The sequence below is a fragment of the Dipteris shenzhenensis genome, chromosome 7, assembly GCF_047967505.1.
Source record: "Dipteris shenzhenensis isolate YYH24624 ecotype China chromosome 7, Dip_SZ_1.0, whole genome shotgun sequence".
Taxonomy (NCBI): domain Eukaryota; kingdom Viridiplantae; phylum Streptophyta; class Polypodiopsida; order Gleicheniales; family Dipteridaceae; genus Dipteris; species Dipteris shenzhenensis.
In genome coordinates, this window is record NC_141602.1 from 57,324,001 (window position 1) to 57,339,484 (window position 15,484).

The 15,484-nt window shown below is 40.5% G+C and overlaps 1 protein-coding gene across 1 annotated transcript; it reads left to right on the top strand.

Annotated features, from left to right (window-relative positions):
• The first annotated feature begins 8,951 nt into the window (after window positions 1-8,951).
• LOC147900556 (pentatricopeptide repeat-containing protein At5g27110-like) lies at window positions 8,952-12,630 on the top strand. The gene has a single exon (XM_087376678.1). The coding sequence runs from the start codon at window positions 9,703-9,705 to the stop codon at window positions 12,628-12,630; it is 2,928 nt and encodes a 975-aa protein (XP_087232804.1). The 5' UTR covers window positions 8,952-9,702.
• The last annotated feature ends 2,854 nt before the right edge of the window (window positions 12,631-15,484 follow it).

The following is a 15,484-nucleotide window of genomic DNA, read 5'->3' on the forward strand; positions in this document are numbered from 1 at the left end:
CTACACCACTTGCACAGATAACATGCATCAGGGGAAAATACCAAAATGGACCTCCATAAATAGATTCCAACCATTGTACATCTCCAGATCTAGTCCCTCTAGAGGATCTTTTCTTCTCTACCATAACACACAAACTTTCAATAAAGATTTCCTTAGATTGAATCGCAATATATATAATACTCTTCCCAACAATGAATCAACCTTCTTAGACTTGCAAACAAGTCACTCATTAGTGTTAGGGAAATGCACCCATATTGGGCACTCATGCTACAAAACATCTGGAGTGAAGGAAGAACTCCATGGGATAGCATAAACCAAATTAGAGTGACACCCAACCATGCTAGGAGTAAGCTAGTCACATTCACCCAAATAACCTAATGCCTGAAAGAAGCTTTGTCCAATGAATCGGTAGTCCACAAGCAAGCACTTATCGTGGTAGGTTGCCAAAAAACTAGTATAGGAACTCATGCTTCGTAGGCACTCTTCCCAAGAACAACAAGAAAAATCCACAATCTTAAAGATGACTATATTCTTAGTGTAAGTTCTCTGATTGGATATTGACTGACAGATGTAGTACCCTTTTACTATCACCATCAGAAGAGGGAAATGCCTCATACTTCCTGATATTATTCTTTTGGATATTATGCTCAAGATAGACAAGGTTGAGGGGATCGATGTCTCTCGGACTAGATTTTGTAACATTATCATACATTACCAAATTGGAAGGCATGTATGTAACTATCATATCTCTTGTGCAAGCTCTTTGCACTTTCCTCAAGGCATCATTAGATAAAATGGAAGTTTTCTCACCTTCCAAGGGGTGATGCCTATCAACAGGCATTAGCTTGGCACTCACTTAACCTAGATCAAGACTGTGAGCTTTGCAACTATCATAAGACTAATGTTAAAATGCAAGAACTTTCAAATAAGTGACAATATCAACTGGTCACTAATTCATATTCACAATCATCACTTTTCTTTTTAAAGTAATTCCAATAATGATATTGTAATTGCTTAATGCAAAAATCTAGAATGTAAGCCTAAAAAAATACAACATGATGAGTGGAAATTGAACCTCCTCAAGATGGGGAGGGGGTGTTTGTACGAGTGGGTTGCTAATTTCATTAAGAAGAAAGAAAGAGAGGAATATGCAAATTTATGCGTCTAGAGGTATCCATCTTTTTATGATTCTAGAGGTATCCATCTTTTTGAATTGTCTACAAACCCTTTTCTAAAAGTAAATAAGGCTCACTAGTGTGCCATTGTTTTAATTCCATGGTAACCAACTTACATCTCCTCCTCTAGAAGCATCTCCTCCTCTAGAAGCATCTCCTCCTCTAGAAGCATCGCGCTGAACTCTTCAAAAGTGAGGGGTGGATTTCTTACCTGCGTGTTGAGTGTCGTGACCAACGCATCGTACTTTTGTGGAAGGATCCGAATGCACCTTCTGGCCAACTCTTCGCTGGTCTTTGTAATCCCAACCGCCGCCATTTGATCACATAGATTCTTGATCCGTGTGATAAATGTCTCAGCTGATTCTCCATCAGAGCACCTCTCTGCAGCAAGCATATTCTCCAGATTTTGAATTCTGGTCTGATTCCGCGTTTCATACTGACCTTTCAGTATGTTCCAAGCCTCACTTGCCTTGTCTGTATGCTGAATCAGAGTCAAAACAGAATCACTTGAACTAGTAACAAGAGCGCAAAGTGCATCTGCGTTCCTTCGTTTCCATGCCCGAAGAAGATCTGCATTCGGTGGCATTATGACGTTGGGGTTGTTTGGATGCGGTGATCCAACCGGTTCTGGATCCAATCCCAGAACAGTATCCAGAAGCTCATATGAATCCAAGATCGCGCTGATCTTGAATTTCCACAAAGTATAATTCGTCCCATCGAGCTTGCCTTCATTGAAGGCAGGTGGACGAATTCGCAACGGGGTTGGTGCAGCCATCACTCCTAGTAGCCTTTGCTAACAAAGCTCGTTGAACTTGCAATAAAGTCGTTACTCAGATAGCCTGAGCTCTGATACCATGTAAGAAAATAGTACGCAGCGGAAGATAACAAGAAAACGCAAGTACACGATGGAAAGCTGGAGAGAATACAAAAATTCTGATATACCAAACTGCTGATACAACTGATGGTTGGCTGTCCACCCGTGCGCTCTACAGACAGAGCTTCGATGGTGATCTAGACAGATGCTGGACGGAGGACTATGAGCGTGAAGAACTGGTGATATGATGATAGGGGGTGGCCACTTATATAGTGTAAGTGGTTGACGGTCGGCCTTGTAATAGGCAGTCGGCCTAATAGACAGTCGGCCTGAAAGACCAACCGACCCTTCAGAAAACATGCCGTCGGGCAGATGAAGGATCGCGCATAGGTCATACCGTCGGGCCGCTGGGGGCTTTGCCCCCAGACCCCCACCGGGGGCCTGCGCCCCCCGGACCCCCTGCTATCGGGGGGGCTATCGCCCCCCCGAACCCCCCCTTTGTGCAGACGGGTATCTACTCTTGGCTCCTAAGCCGTCTCATAACCATCTGGTCTACTCTAAGACCCCTTCCAGTGTCTAAACTGGGGATCCCTCCCAATATCCGATACCCATCATGGCTTCTCCTCATATGGGGGCCTTACAACATTGGGTACACAGAATATTGGTGGGTTACATGAGAGGTGGACATTTGAGCTAACTCTAACACAAGCATGTAGCAATACATTGCTAGAAAAGGGCCCCTTTAACGTCGCTAAATTCAATCTTTAAGAAACTACTTTAGGAACCAAAAGTATCTCTATTCCCAAGATTTCTCATTCTTAAAGTTTTGTTGACTCATCCAATGACTCTCTTTTCTTAGGTGAACATCATGAAGTAGGCCTTACCTCAAGACGATGATTATGGGGAAGAAGGACTTGAACATTACATTCCATCACACCCACTTAATGGAAATTTCCTTCCTCCAAGTCAAATAAGGAGCTTCACATTGTTTCTCATAAAGCTCTTTGCCCCGTGGTTTGGTAAAGATATCTATGACATTCTCCTTTACTATCACAATGTTATAATTTTATGTCACCAAGTAAGTCTTCTACCAAGTGTGTGATCAAAGTTCCATCCCATACTATATCTCAAATCTAGCATCTTCATAGAAGACATCTTAAAGCAATCCTAGAAGGCTTTCTTAAAGCCCATAATCGATTAAAAAAGGTTAACACATCACAATAAGGTGTATGTCACCCATCATTTGTGCATAGTACTCAAAAATGGCATTCACATAAAATAGACATAAATTTTCCATGCTAGAGATCATTACATTAAATTTACAACCATGTCCTCTATAGTCATTGGTAAATTATGTTGCTATCACAAACTATGTCCATTTTAGTGATTGAAAATCAAATTTGGACTTTATCCCTGAAGATGAGCTACATGGGAAGCATCATAAGTTAGGGTACCTATTTTGAGACCCTACTACAATATTTCATAGATACAATTATACAAAATGATAGTTCCTAGGGGATGGTATTGACTTGTTTGGAAGGTAGTTAACCTATCTCTATAATTAGAGCCTCTTTCCATCCTACCATTCCATCTAGCCAAGGAATCTAGAGTGGGGAAAAGATCAGTAAATGCCTTGAAGCCTTTTGACATTATGACTTATGCTATATGTCTTAAGTCCTTAATCTCTTAGTTTGCTAGGGACATGAAATTACTTGAGGTCATAATGCCTTGATGCCCCTAGGGGCTCAACTAGGGGCATTGATCTTGAGGGAATCAAGGGATTGAGCACATAAAGACTTCTCTTTACCTCTTAAGCTCATGCAAGCTCTTGATAAACAAGAGGCATCAAGGTCTTAAGAATGTAATCTCTTGATGAACCAAGGGCATCACAAACTTGAGGAGTCAAGGTAGTTCCTTGTTTACAGCTCCATGTAATGCTAACTAAATGTTCTCTTCTAAGAAGAAAAGAGTAAAGCATCATTAATGCACACTTTTTTGCGTAGTGATGAATCTAGAAGAGCTGATAAAAGATAGTATCTTAGGAGAGAAGATAAATGGATGCACAAAGCATGGATATTAGCTCATGTTGTGAGAGTTGAAGAATGAGAAAGGATAAGTTGAGACATCAATTTAGTTAATTTTGAATGGGTCCACAAGGGGAGAGGTGGAAGATGAAAACTAGTGAATATGGAGGGAGACTCAATGATATCTATTTGGATTCAAAGTTTTCAATCAAAAAGCTCCACTAAAAGGAAAATGTGAGCATGGTTCTACTTTAAATATGGCCTGGAGTGTGAGCAAAACGATGAGGAATAACAATCTCCGGTCACTTCTATCAAGACAATTGTAGGATTTTTTCTTCAAAAGCCTAATTTCTCCTAGGTTTAGAGAGCCTCTATTATAGAGTTGTCTACATGAGAAATTTGTGTTGTGTGGTTCCATATTCTCTTATCTAGTACTTTATTATTTTTGTAATTCTCTATTAGTCCCCTTTTTTAGTCCCTCTTTTTTTGAGTTTTTTTTAATGGTTACATAGAGATCAAAGGGTAGAATGACAAGATTGTATTTGTCAATTAAGTCAACAAACATTTGAGACATAGGATTTCAAAGAATGACAAGATTGTATTTATCAATTAAGTCAACAAATATTTGAGACATAGTAATTCAAAGCAAAAAATAGGAATATTGTGCCTAGCATCATGGGATAATAAAGTTAACCTTACATTAATCACACGATGGAAGAATGTTTAATCTATAATGCATTAATAGGAAGTCCAAGAAGTGCCCAATAAGTTTCAAGATGTTTCATTAAAGGCACTTGAAAACAGCATAGTGATGGTTGAGCCTCTAGATGTAGGTTTAAACTTTAAAGAAGTGGAGCCTTAGTGGGTTTACCCATTCCCAAAATAAATGATTCTCTCTTCCTAGAAAAAGAAAACCCACAAGGGTAAAGGGAATGGAATGGAATAGGATGAGAAAAGGGAAATAAATTCATGAGTGGTGCAATTGACTCAAAAGCTTTGACCAAAAGATTCAAAGGAAATAGGTCCAAAGGGAATGTGAAGGGCAAATGATGACAGTGGAGGAACATGTGAAGGCTTGGATCATCAAAACAATAGAGTGTTGATTTTGAGGCCAAAAGGAATTCAAAAGGCCAAAGGATGGTAGTGGAGGACCACGTTAAGGCTTGGATGATGTTGGAGACACATGTTAAGGCCAAAAGATGATTGCAAGCCTCGATTGCCAAGAAAATTGAATGCATGTAGATTCAAATGGCAAAATTTTGACTCCAATTCCCATAGTTTTAATATAGAATGAACTGATGGATGCCTTTATGACATAGATTTCAACTTTGGGATATGAAAAGAAGGTGTTATCCTCATAGCAATCTACCCATGGCAAGGTCTAAGCATTCAACTGGTTTATTGGTCTTTTATGTGGATTGTGCCACGTATGCAAGTGTTTTAAAGGTGATTTTAAATAGGAAATGGTTTTAGGATGAGGGTGGCTTTAGGGCATTTTAATAACTTTAGGTGAGTTGACTTGCCACCAAAGTGAGGGTGGCTTTAGGTGAGTTTAGCTAGATCACTTCTCTTGGCTATACCATGGAGAGCTGAGTTGTCTTAACCATGCCCTATGTCATCAACCATGTAAGATAAATTTACAATAATGAAATCCCCCCCCTTAGTCCCCTATCAGGCTCATTAGCTAGTGGTGTAACTACGACGTAGGTAATTGACTCCTTGGCTACATCCTATAGTGCCAGAAGTGATCTTTACATGGTGCTTACATTAGATGGAACACATCTAGATGAGGAGGTGGTTTGAATACCGTATTTTCTTGATTGTTGCTATAGCAGGTCTGTGATTCATGACCAAACTTGTGGAAAATATGATTAGTGAGTCTGCAAAAAGTGCAGTTTATTCTTGTAGTGCTTTGTTGATGATTCCTCTTGTTGCTGAAGAAAACATTGTCCCTTGTTGACACAATATATCCTTTCTCACTCTTTACTTTCCCTTCTCTCTCTATGAAGCTACCTCAATATCATGTAAGTTGAGATTATCCATGTTATATTGTGTTTATTCCAAGGTACCATATACTTCAATGTCACGACTTGCAAGTAGAATAGCCTTGGATACCGTATCATCTAGTGTTCATTTAAGGATAGCTAGTTGTTGCCATATGCTTTTGTATTTGTTGAGATTGCTGGATACATCTTCATTGGGCTTATACTTTAGGCTATAAAGCCTTCTTAGTAGGTCGACCTTAGAGTCATGTGCATCTATCCCAAATACCTTATTTAATTCTTGCCATTCATCTTTTGCTCTTGCAATACTATCAATGTATTGGATACATTCATCTCCTAATGTTGCAGCAAAATGTAGCCAAGCTTATTCACTTTCCATTGCTCCACTAAGGTTTTCTTGTGTGTCGTTACCCTTGATAATTAGTCCCATAAATTCTTTTGCATTAGCAAGTACATCACTTTTGACTACCAAGTATGAAATTCAACACTCATGAAGTTGTTTATAATGTTGAGTGATGCCATTGGAGAGGTCTTACCAAGCTTATAATTATTGCTTAACAATGTCTATCTCCTTTACAAAGAAATCACCAGCCATATAAGTCAATGTTATTGCATAAAAACTCAAAGAGACCACAATTTTTTGAATGATAGTAGTACCAAAGTCTTGGTTTCACCTTCATCAATTCATGCTTGGGAGGTAACCTCACATGGTTGGTGGATTCACATGACGAGGGAATTTTAGTACTTAATAAACACAAGTTTTCACTTTCAAGAGGGTATCAAAGAAAAAATAGGCTACCACCTGTCAATTTATCACAACCTTAGGAAAAACCTTAGCCAAAGATTTGCAAGGAAATCTGCTTAGTGAAAAGAACAGATGTCACGTGGAATTGAATGCTCTATCATGGCTTATGGAACTAAGGAAAATCAACAACATTACTACCAAAGGGCCAGTGAATCAATAAACAAAAATCTCTAGTAGTGATAGTTGCTACTCTCGATAAATTTGACTTTACAATCATAATAGCGCATTGTGCATTGTAATAGCTTCAAGTATCCTTAACCATACATCCAATCACACTGCATGGAGCCTTCCCACAACCAAAAACTCTATCTAGACAGACAACCTTTAGGGTATATGCTTTGTAGGGATTTAAAGAAACTGGATGTCTACACAACCACGACACAGAGAGTCGCAAATTACTGGTTCCTATCTCATTTACCATCCTGATCTAAGCGTGCATGTTACCCTCTGGTGCAGGTCAATGGTGTGCTATAGTTTGTCGGTGGAGTTCCAATGTGCTGAATGTGTGGGTTCCCATGTCACTCATGACCCCACACACCCATTTTGCTACTTGTGCGGAATCCTGCAAGAAATCATATGAATTCCCTTATTAAAAGATCGTGTACTCCTCCGCAATGGGACCTTTGTCAATGTGAAGGTCCGTGGGGGTTGTGTGGATGATGTGCTTCGGCTACGACTCTCATTCATCGAGTTCTACACCCGCAGTGCTGCCACGACAACGAGCTTGCTTCTCGAATGCCGCCCATCTGGCGATTTCACCATTAGTTATGCTGGGTTCATTATAGCATTTGTCTCCGGTGCTTAGGCACCCTGATTGCTCATGTGTTGGCCAATGTACTCAACAAATGCGCCCGTCAGTGTAAATAGGCATCAATAAAACATGGTGAAGCAATATAGACATTGTGGCAACAATGGTGCAGCACATTGAGCTTGCAATAATACACATCTTTCATTTGCCTATCTTCTACTACAATGACTGACAAATCAATCTAATGTGTGCATGTGTGAGAGAGAGAATGTGTATAGCGTTTTCAACAGAGCACTACATGTCTACAATCTAACCATGGCACACTCTTTGTTTTTTTTAGGAGTTTGTGTGAACATATGGTCCCTATGAAGCACAGCATCACACAATACTCACCCTTGCATACCACACAAACTTTGTGGGGGCACGACCACGACTAGCCCTTCTATTATAGCCATCCACCATCATAGTCCAGCCAAGGAACACATTCAAGAAATGGCTACCAATTCACACAAAGTTGATGATAAGTTCAACATCAGCAAGTACGACCTTACGTGGGACAATGAGTTTATCAACGGAAACGAATATTGCACAGACATACTGCTATGCGTTGCACACATATTGAAAGGGCAACTGCAAGAAATGTTAAACCAAGTTTGGCATGAGTTCCTCGGACAAATCGGAGTACAACTGGCCCACGAGCAATCCAGGTCCACCGCATCCTATTGTGACAAGGCTTCCTTACAAACTAACCGGAATTGCAATTGCACATTGGTTTTCAGCAAGTTCCAAAAACTTACTACATGCAAGCATAGCTCAGATATCCCAAGTGTACAACGTCCCGTTCAAGGTTTTCCACTGGATCGAGATGATGCCTCCTGAGGTGGTAGACATTGGGCACCTGGGGTGGAACCAATCCCATGCATGGACTATTCATAAATTATTGCCACAACCTGCCGATGATTCTGCCAACACCCACACCGACAATATCATTCACTGCAAACAGATGTTGCAGGCAACAATTCTCTGCCTGCAAGAAACAAGACAGAAAGGATCAGGCCCACTCCAACTACCACGATTCACGGCATTAGTGACAGACGACGTGCTCGGCCTTGTGACATACTACAAGGACACAATGCAGCTACAAAAAGTTGAGAGAATGATGTGGGAGGGTTGCGAGTGCATGCTAACAATCTTTCACACCCAAGACGGCCAGACCTGGCCATCTTGAACCTATACAAGTCCCCAAAAACAACTACTACATGCCTCCTTTGTGCCATGCAAAACATGCTACAACACGTCCGAGCAAAAACAAACACATACATAGTAGGAGACTTCAATATACACCACGGAACAAGAACCAAAATCACAAACCAACTACAAGACTTCATGGACAGCCAGCACGTGACACAACTAATGACAGTTCCAACTACATCTACGGCTCCACACTTGACCACATCCGGACAAACAAAAAACAAAAGCCACAAACATCTACATCATTCATTTATTAGTCAGACCATTCTTTGCTGCTGACAAGCCTCGATAGCGAAGGCGCGTAGCCCACCCAATATCAACAAGCGCACGACATCATCACGACACAAAATCGAGATCACGGCAGGCCCCCTGGAAAAATCCAACTTGTTGTACTTCTTTCTTTTGATTATTAATAAACTCGGCGGGATTTGTTGATTTTTTTTAGATATAAAATTTCCGTGCTTTGACAACTATGGAGGAAACACAATATCTAGTATGTCCCCCCCACACATTGAAAACTTTCCTTCTTGCCGTTTTCACTACGTCGAGTTTCGATGCGCATTGGTTTTTCTTTACTCTTGTAAGCCTTTCCAAAAGTCTGCTTACAAACTTTGGATCTGCCCTCTTTGTCCTAATCACCAGGCCGTGTGGGGACTAGGATCTGCGGAAGCTGGACGAGGTATTTCAGGCCGGGCACTTTCTGCACCGAGGAGGGAAGCTTGTATCAAGAGAAATCCCTAATGTTTGGAACCCCCCTTGACCTAGATGTTTGCTTCCTGTGGCAGCTTGCTGGAAGCAAACGTAGTTCTTTTGAAGATTCCAAACCTGGATGTTTATACCCCATGCTGTGTAATCTGACAGGCTATTGGATTCCGTTGCAAAATGCAACAAGAGAGCCTTGTGCAGAACAATTCAATATTCTTACGCATTTTGAAAGCATGTGGCAGGAAAGGAGATCTATCCCATGGCAAGTTGGTGCATGATCAGATCATCAGAGGTGGACTTTGTTCAGATGTAGCTGTTGGTAGCACTCTCATTGATATGTATGCTAAATGCGGGAGAATAAGGGAGGCACAGAAAGTGTTTGATGAGTTGCCCCTTCGAAATGTGGTGACTTGGAATGCAATGATTGCAGGATATGCTAATGCTGGACAGGGTGGTACAGCCTTTGAGCTTTTTGCGCGAATGAAGCAAGAGGGCATAAAGCCGGCAAAAGTAACTTTTTTGTGCATTTTGAAAGCATGTGCCAGTCTGGGCGTCATAGGGCTGGGTAATCTGATACACGATGAGATTATTAGGGACAGGCTTGAATCAGATATGATTGTTGGGAACACTCTTGTTGACATGTATGGTAAGTGTGGCCATTTGCAGGAGGCACAGAAAGTGTTTGATAAACTGGCAATTCAAGATGTGGTATCATGGAATGCCATTATTTCAGGATATGCTCAACATGGGCATGGCGATCCTGCTCTCAAACTATTCAATCAAATGCAACAAAAGGGAATAAAGCCAGACATAGTCACATTTTCATGCATTTTCAAAGCATGTAGCAGCGTGGGACACCTTGGGCAGGGTCAGCTGATCCATGAGCAGCTTGCCAAGACTGGACTCCCAATAGATGATGTTATTGGTAGCTCCCTGGTTGACATGTATGCCAAATTTGGTAGCCTTGATGAAGCCCAAAGGGTGTTCAATGAATTGCCCAATCGAAATCCAGTCTTCTGGGGAATCATGATTGCTGGATATGCCCAACAGGAACAATATCATCCTGCTCTTGAATTGTTTGGGAAAATGCAGCATGAGAGTATAAAGCCAGATATCGAAACCTTTCCACACATATTGAAAGCGTGTGCCGGTTTAGGAGCCTTGGGTAAGGGCAAGCTGATCCATGCTGACATCCTCAGAAAAGGGTTAGGAACAGATACAGCTATTGGGAATTCTCTTATTGACATGTATGCCAAGTGTTGTAGTCTCCGGGATGCACATCAGGTGTTGAATGAAATGTCAAATCGAAATGTGGTGTCATGGAATTCTATAATCGGAGGATATGCTGAGCATGGGTATGGCTTTACTGCTCTGGAACTTTTGGACAAAATGCAGCAAGAGTCCATAAGGCCAGACAAAGTGACATTTTTGGGCGCCTTGAAAGCTTGTGGCACAGTAGGAGCTCTAGGGCAGGGCAAGAAGGTCCATGAAAAGATAATTTTTTGTGGGCTTGAATCAGATGTTCTTATTGGGAGCGCCCTTGTTGACATGTATGCCAAGTGGGGATACGTAGAGGAGGCGCACGAGGTTTTTAACGAATTGCCAAATAAGGATGTGGTTTCTCATGGTGTATTGATTGCGGGGTATGTCCAGCAGGGCCACGGTTTCCTTGCACTCAAGATTTTTTGGAAAATGCTTCTGGATGGCATAAAACCAGACCCTATCACATTTGCTTGCATGTTGAAGGCATGTGGCAGCATTGAAGCCATAGACCAAGGCAAACTCACACATCAAGAGATTCTCAAAAGTGAATTCGACAATGACATGATCATTGGAAATGCACTTGTTGATATGTATGCCAAGTGTGTGAGCATAGTGGAGGCACGCAAAGTGTTTGATGCGTTGCCGTGTAGAAATGTGGCCTCATGGAATTGTATAATGACAGCATATGCTCAGCATGAGGATGGTCTTCCAGCTCTTGAGCTTTTTGGGAAAATGCAAGAGGAAGGCATGACGCCAGACAGAGTTTCATTTTTGTGCATCTTGAAAGCTTGCAGTAGCATGGGAGCTGTAGCTTACGGCAAGATAATACATAAGCAGATAATTAGTAATGGATTTGAATCAGACTTGGCGGTAGGCAACACCATTGTGGATATGTATGCCAAATGTGGAAACCTGGAGGAGGCACGGAAAGCTTTTCATGGCTTATCCAATCGGGATGGAGTCTCATGGAGTGCAATGATTGCTGGATACGCTCAGCATGGCAACTTTGGTTTGGCCCAGCAATATCTCGGTGATATGCAACAACAAGGGTTACAGCCAGCCAGTAAGACTTTTACAAGCATTCTTGTGGCATGCAGTCATGCAGGCAAAGTGGTTGAAGGCCACCAGTTTTTCAAATCAATGAGAGAAGACTACGGGATCACACCGAGTATTGAACATTTCAACTGCATGATTGACCTTCTTGGTCGTGCAGGACGGTTGAATGATGCTGGAGAGTTACTCCAGGCTATGCCTGTTCCACCCAATACTACAGGGTGGATGTCTTTGCTTACAGCCTGCAAAACATTTGGAAACTTAGAGCTAGGGAGAAAATGTTTCGATGCAATTGTTCAGCTGGATCCCAACAATACTTCTGCATATGTTCTCATGTCAAAGATCTATGCCGATGCTCAAGTGTGGGCTGACGTCTTCAAATTGGAACAGCATAGAAATGTTATCAATGCAAGGAAGAAGCCAGGAATGGCATGGATTGAAGTTAACAACAAGGTGCATGAGTTTGTTGTTGCAGACAAAATCCAGCAGCTTGAAAGAGTTTATGCGAAGTTGGAAATATGCAGAAAAGTAATGAAGGAGAGAGGTTATGTGCCACAATTAGACCCTGTGCTGCAATCAAAGTCAAATGGAAATATTGAAGTACTTTCTGAGGAACCTGTCACAGGTTTTAGGCTTCCCTCTGCATTCAATAGAGCTAATCAAATTTCAAAGTGCATTCCAGTGTATAACTACTGTCAAAGTGCTACTAGAATTATTTATAATATTGAAAATTCGTATCACCTTATCCAACCTCAAATTTTTGTGGGTGTAATTGTGTCTTGCCAGTGACTGTATATTGCTGAGTCTCTTTTTGTGTTATTTGATTTCCGTCTGCTTAATTTTGTCTTTTTATTTTGCTTTAGCACTCCTTTCTTGTGTAATCACTTGCTGTTGTTAGTACTGCCTTGCAGGCAGTGCTCTTCTTAGACTTTGTTTCAAAAGTGTCCGTCGAGTTATTTTAGGCCACGTTTTGCCACTCATCCAATACCCATACTCCTTTCTATTCTAATTTTGCTCGTGCATGATCTCTCTCTCTCTCTCTCTTTCCAAATCAACTCATGAGCATCCTCCTCAATAGAATATCAATGCTTCATAAAAAATCGAAATGAGGAAGGCACAAACATTGACGACTAAACCAACAGAAGCAAGCAATCAAAGAATCAAAGTATGTTAATTGCAGTCCCTTCTTATTATCCTTCATTGCCTGCATGATCATATTCTCACACAGCACACTATGCACTCTCATGTAGGTCGAATTATAAACCATACTAACATGCAAAACTAAAGGCTCACGAGTACTTGATCTCGCTTGTTTCTCTAGTTTGGTTGAGTTACATATGTGCACGTGTGTTATTTTCTTGAGCTCGTTTTAAAAAACTTGTTAACCACCCCTCCTGGGTTGTTTGATTTTCTATGGGGAAGGTGCAAGGGTTTTAGGATAATAATGGGGTGTGTTTAAGGCTTAGAATGATTTTATGGTAGGGTTTTGAAGGGTAAGTTTTATGAGGATTTCGAAGGGTAGGCCTTTACGGCTTATGATTTTTGTGTGTGGCTGGCCGCTATGCGGCTCTGCTGCTTCTTCTTTTGCTCTTCTTTCGTGCTGGTTTGTTTGTGTGGTTTCGACCATGTGTTGAGGTCGTCCAGAGAGGTGGAAGAGGAAGCGCCGGTCGAAATGGAAAGGCAAGCTCTCTGTGTTGCGCCTGTTCTTCTCGGTACTCGGATTACTTTGCGCTTTGGTTCGGTGTTCATGAACTTGTGTTAATAGTGTTTGTACTTCATCAGTTATTTGATTTCATCACTTCGGTGGTGTGTTGGGCTTCAGTGGTACGGTGTTGCTTGCCTTTGAACATGCAGGCATGCTGCTTCTTATAGCTATCGCGTGCACAGCTATTTGTATGCTGCTTCATTGAGCTCTTGCATGAACGTGTATCTTCCAAAAGCAAAGTCCCTTTTCCTCAGCAAGGATTCCTAAAAGTGAAAAATATGTTTGAATTCCAATTGTGCACTTTTGCATTCTAATTTGTAAAAACTAACTTTAAGTAGTCGAAAGCGTTTGACATCATTGGGTGAGAAACAAGAAGTGTTTGAATTGAACATGTAATCCTAACCATACTATCGACGTCCTTGGGTGAATATTTTAAATCCGACATTCGGCAAAAAATCAAAAGGATTGTAAGTCCATCCAATCTTGGAAGCTCTTAGAAGGGAGGTCTGGGATTGTGGCATTAGATGTCGATTTGAATGCAACACTTGGAGGCCAGGATTAAACTTACCAAAATTGAAAATTGATCCGCAGGTTAGATATGAAACCACATATCCCATTTTTTGGTTCATTTGCTTATGTTTGCTAAGTGTTTAAAAATGCATAGCAAAAGTAGGCAAATGACCCAAAAAATGGGGTTTGTCTTTTGGCATCGAACCTGGTAATGATTTTTCAAATCTGGTAAATTTTTGGCCTATTCTTGGCTTTCGTAATTTCACTAAAATTTTTTGAAAAATTAAACTCACCCAGGATTTGGCCAAAACTGACCAAAATTGAAAATTGATCTGCAGGTTAGATATGAAACCACAAACCCCATTTTTTGGTTCATCTGCTTATGTTTGTTAAGTGTTGGAAAATGCTTAGCAAAAGTAGGCAAATGACCCCAAAAAACGGGGTTTGCCTTTTGGCATCGAACCTTGAAATGCATTTTCAAATCTGGTAATTTTTTGATCTATTCTTGGCTTCCGTAATTTCACTAAAAATTTAAAAAAAAAACTCACATTGGAAACTTTCTCATAACCTGAAAATGAATTTTTAAATCTGGTAATCTTTTGGCCAATTCTTGGCTTCCAAAACTTCACTCAAAAAATTTGAAAAATAGAACCCAAAATGGTTTCTCATAGATCCAAGATCCCAATTTTTGGGCCATTTGCTTGCTTTTGCTAAGTGTTTTAAAATGCTTAGCAAAAGCAGCCAAATGACCCAAAAAATGGGGTTTGGGACTTCAAGGATAACATGCCGATCTCGATTCTATTTTTCAAAATTTGTGACTGAAGTTTTTGGAAGGAAATAATTGGCAAATTTTCTATCAAATTAGATGTTTCATTTCTAGGTTGAATGCCAAAACCCGAACCCTATTTTTTGGATCATTTGGTTGTTTTGTTAAGCTTTTTAAAACAATTAGCAAAGTAAGTAGACGGCCTAAAAAATGGAGTCTTAGACTATAGGGATAAGATTTCAATCTTTTGGCTACTTTTTGCTAAGTGTTTTAACCCAAATAATGGGATCTGGGATTTCAACGATAAGTTTCCACATCTGAGTTCTATTTTTTTAAATTTTGAATGAAATTTTTGGAGGCCATGAATTAGCCAAAACATTACACGATTTGTCGGCCTATTCTTGGCTTCCGTAATTTCACTAAGAAATTTTGAAAAATTAAACTCACCCCGGATTTGGCCAAAACTTACCAAAATTGAAAATTGATATGCAGGTTAGATATAAAACCACAAACCCCATTTTTTGGTTCATTTGCTTATGTTTGTTAAGTGTTTGAAAATGCTTAGCAAAAGTAGGCAAATAACCCAAAAAATGGGGTTTGTCTTTTGGCATCGAACCTGGAAATGAATCTTCAAATCTAGTAATTTTTTGACCTATTCTTGG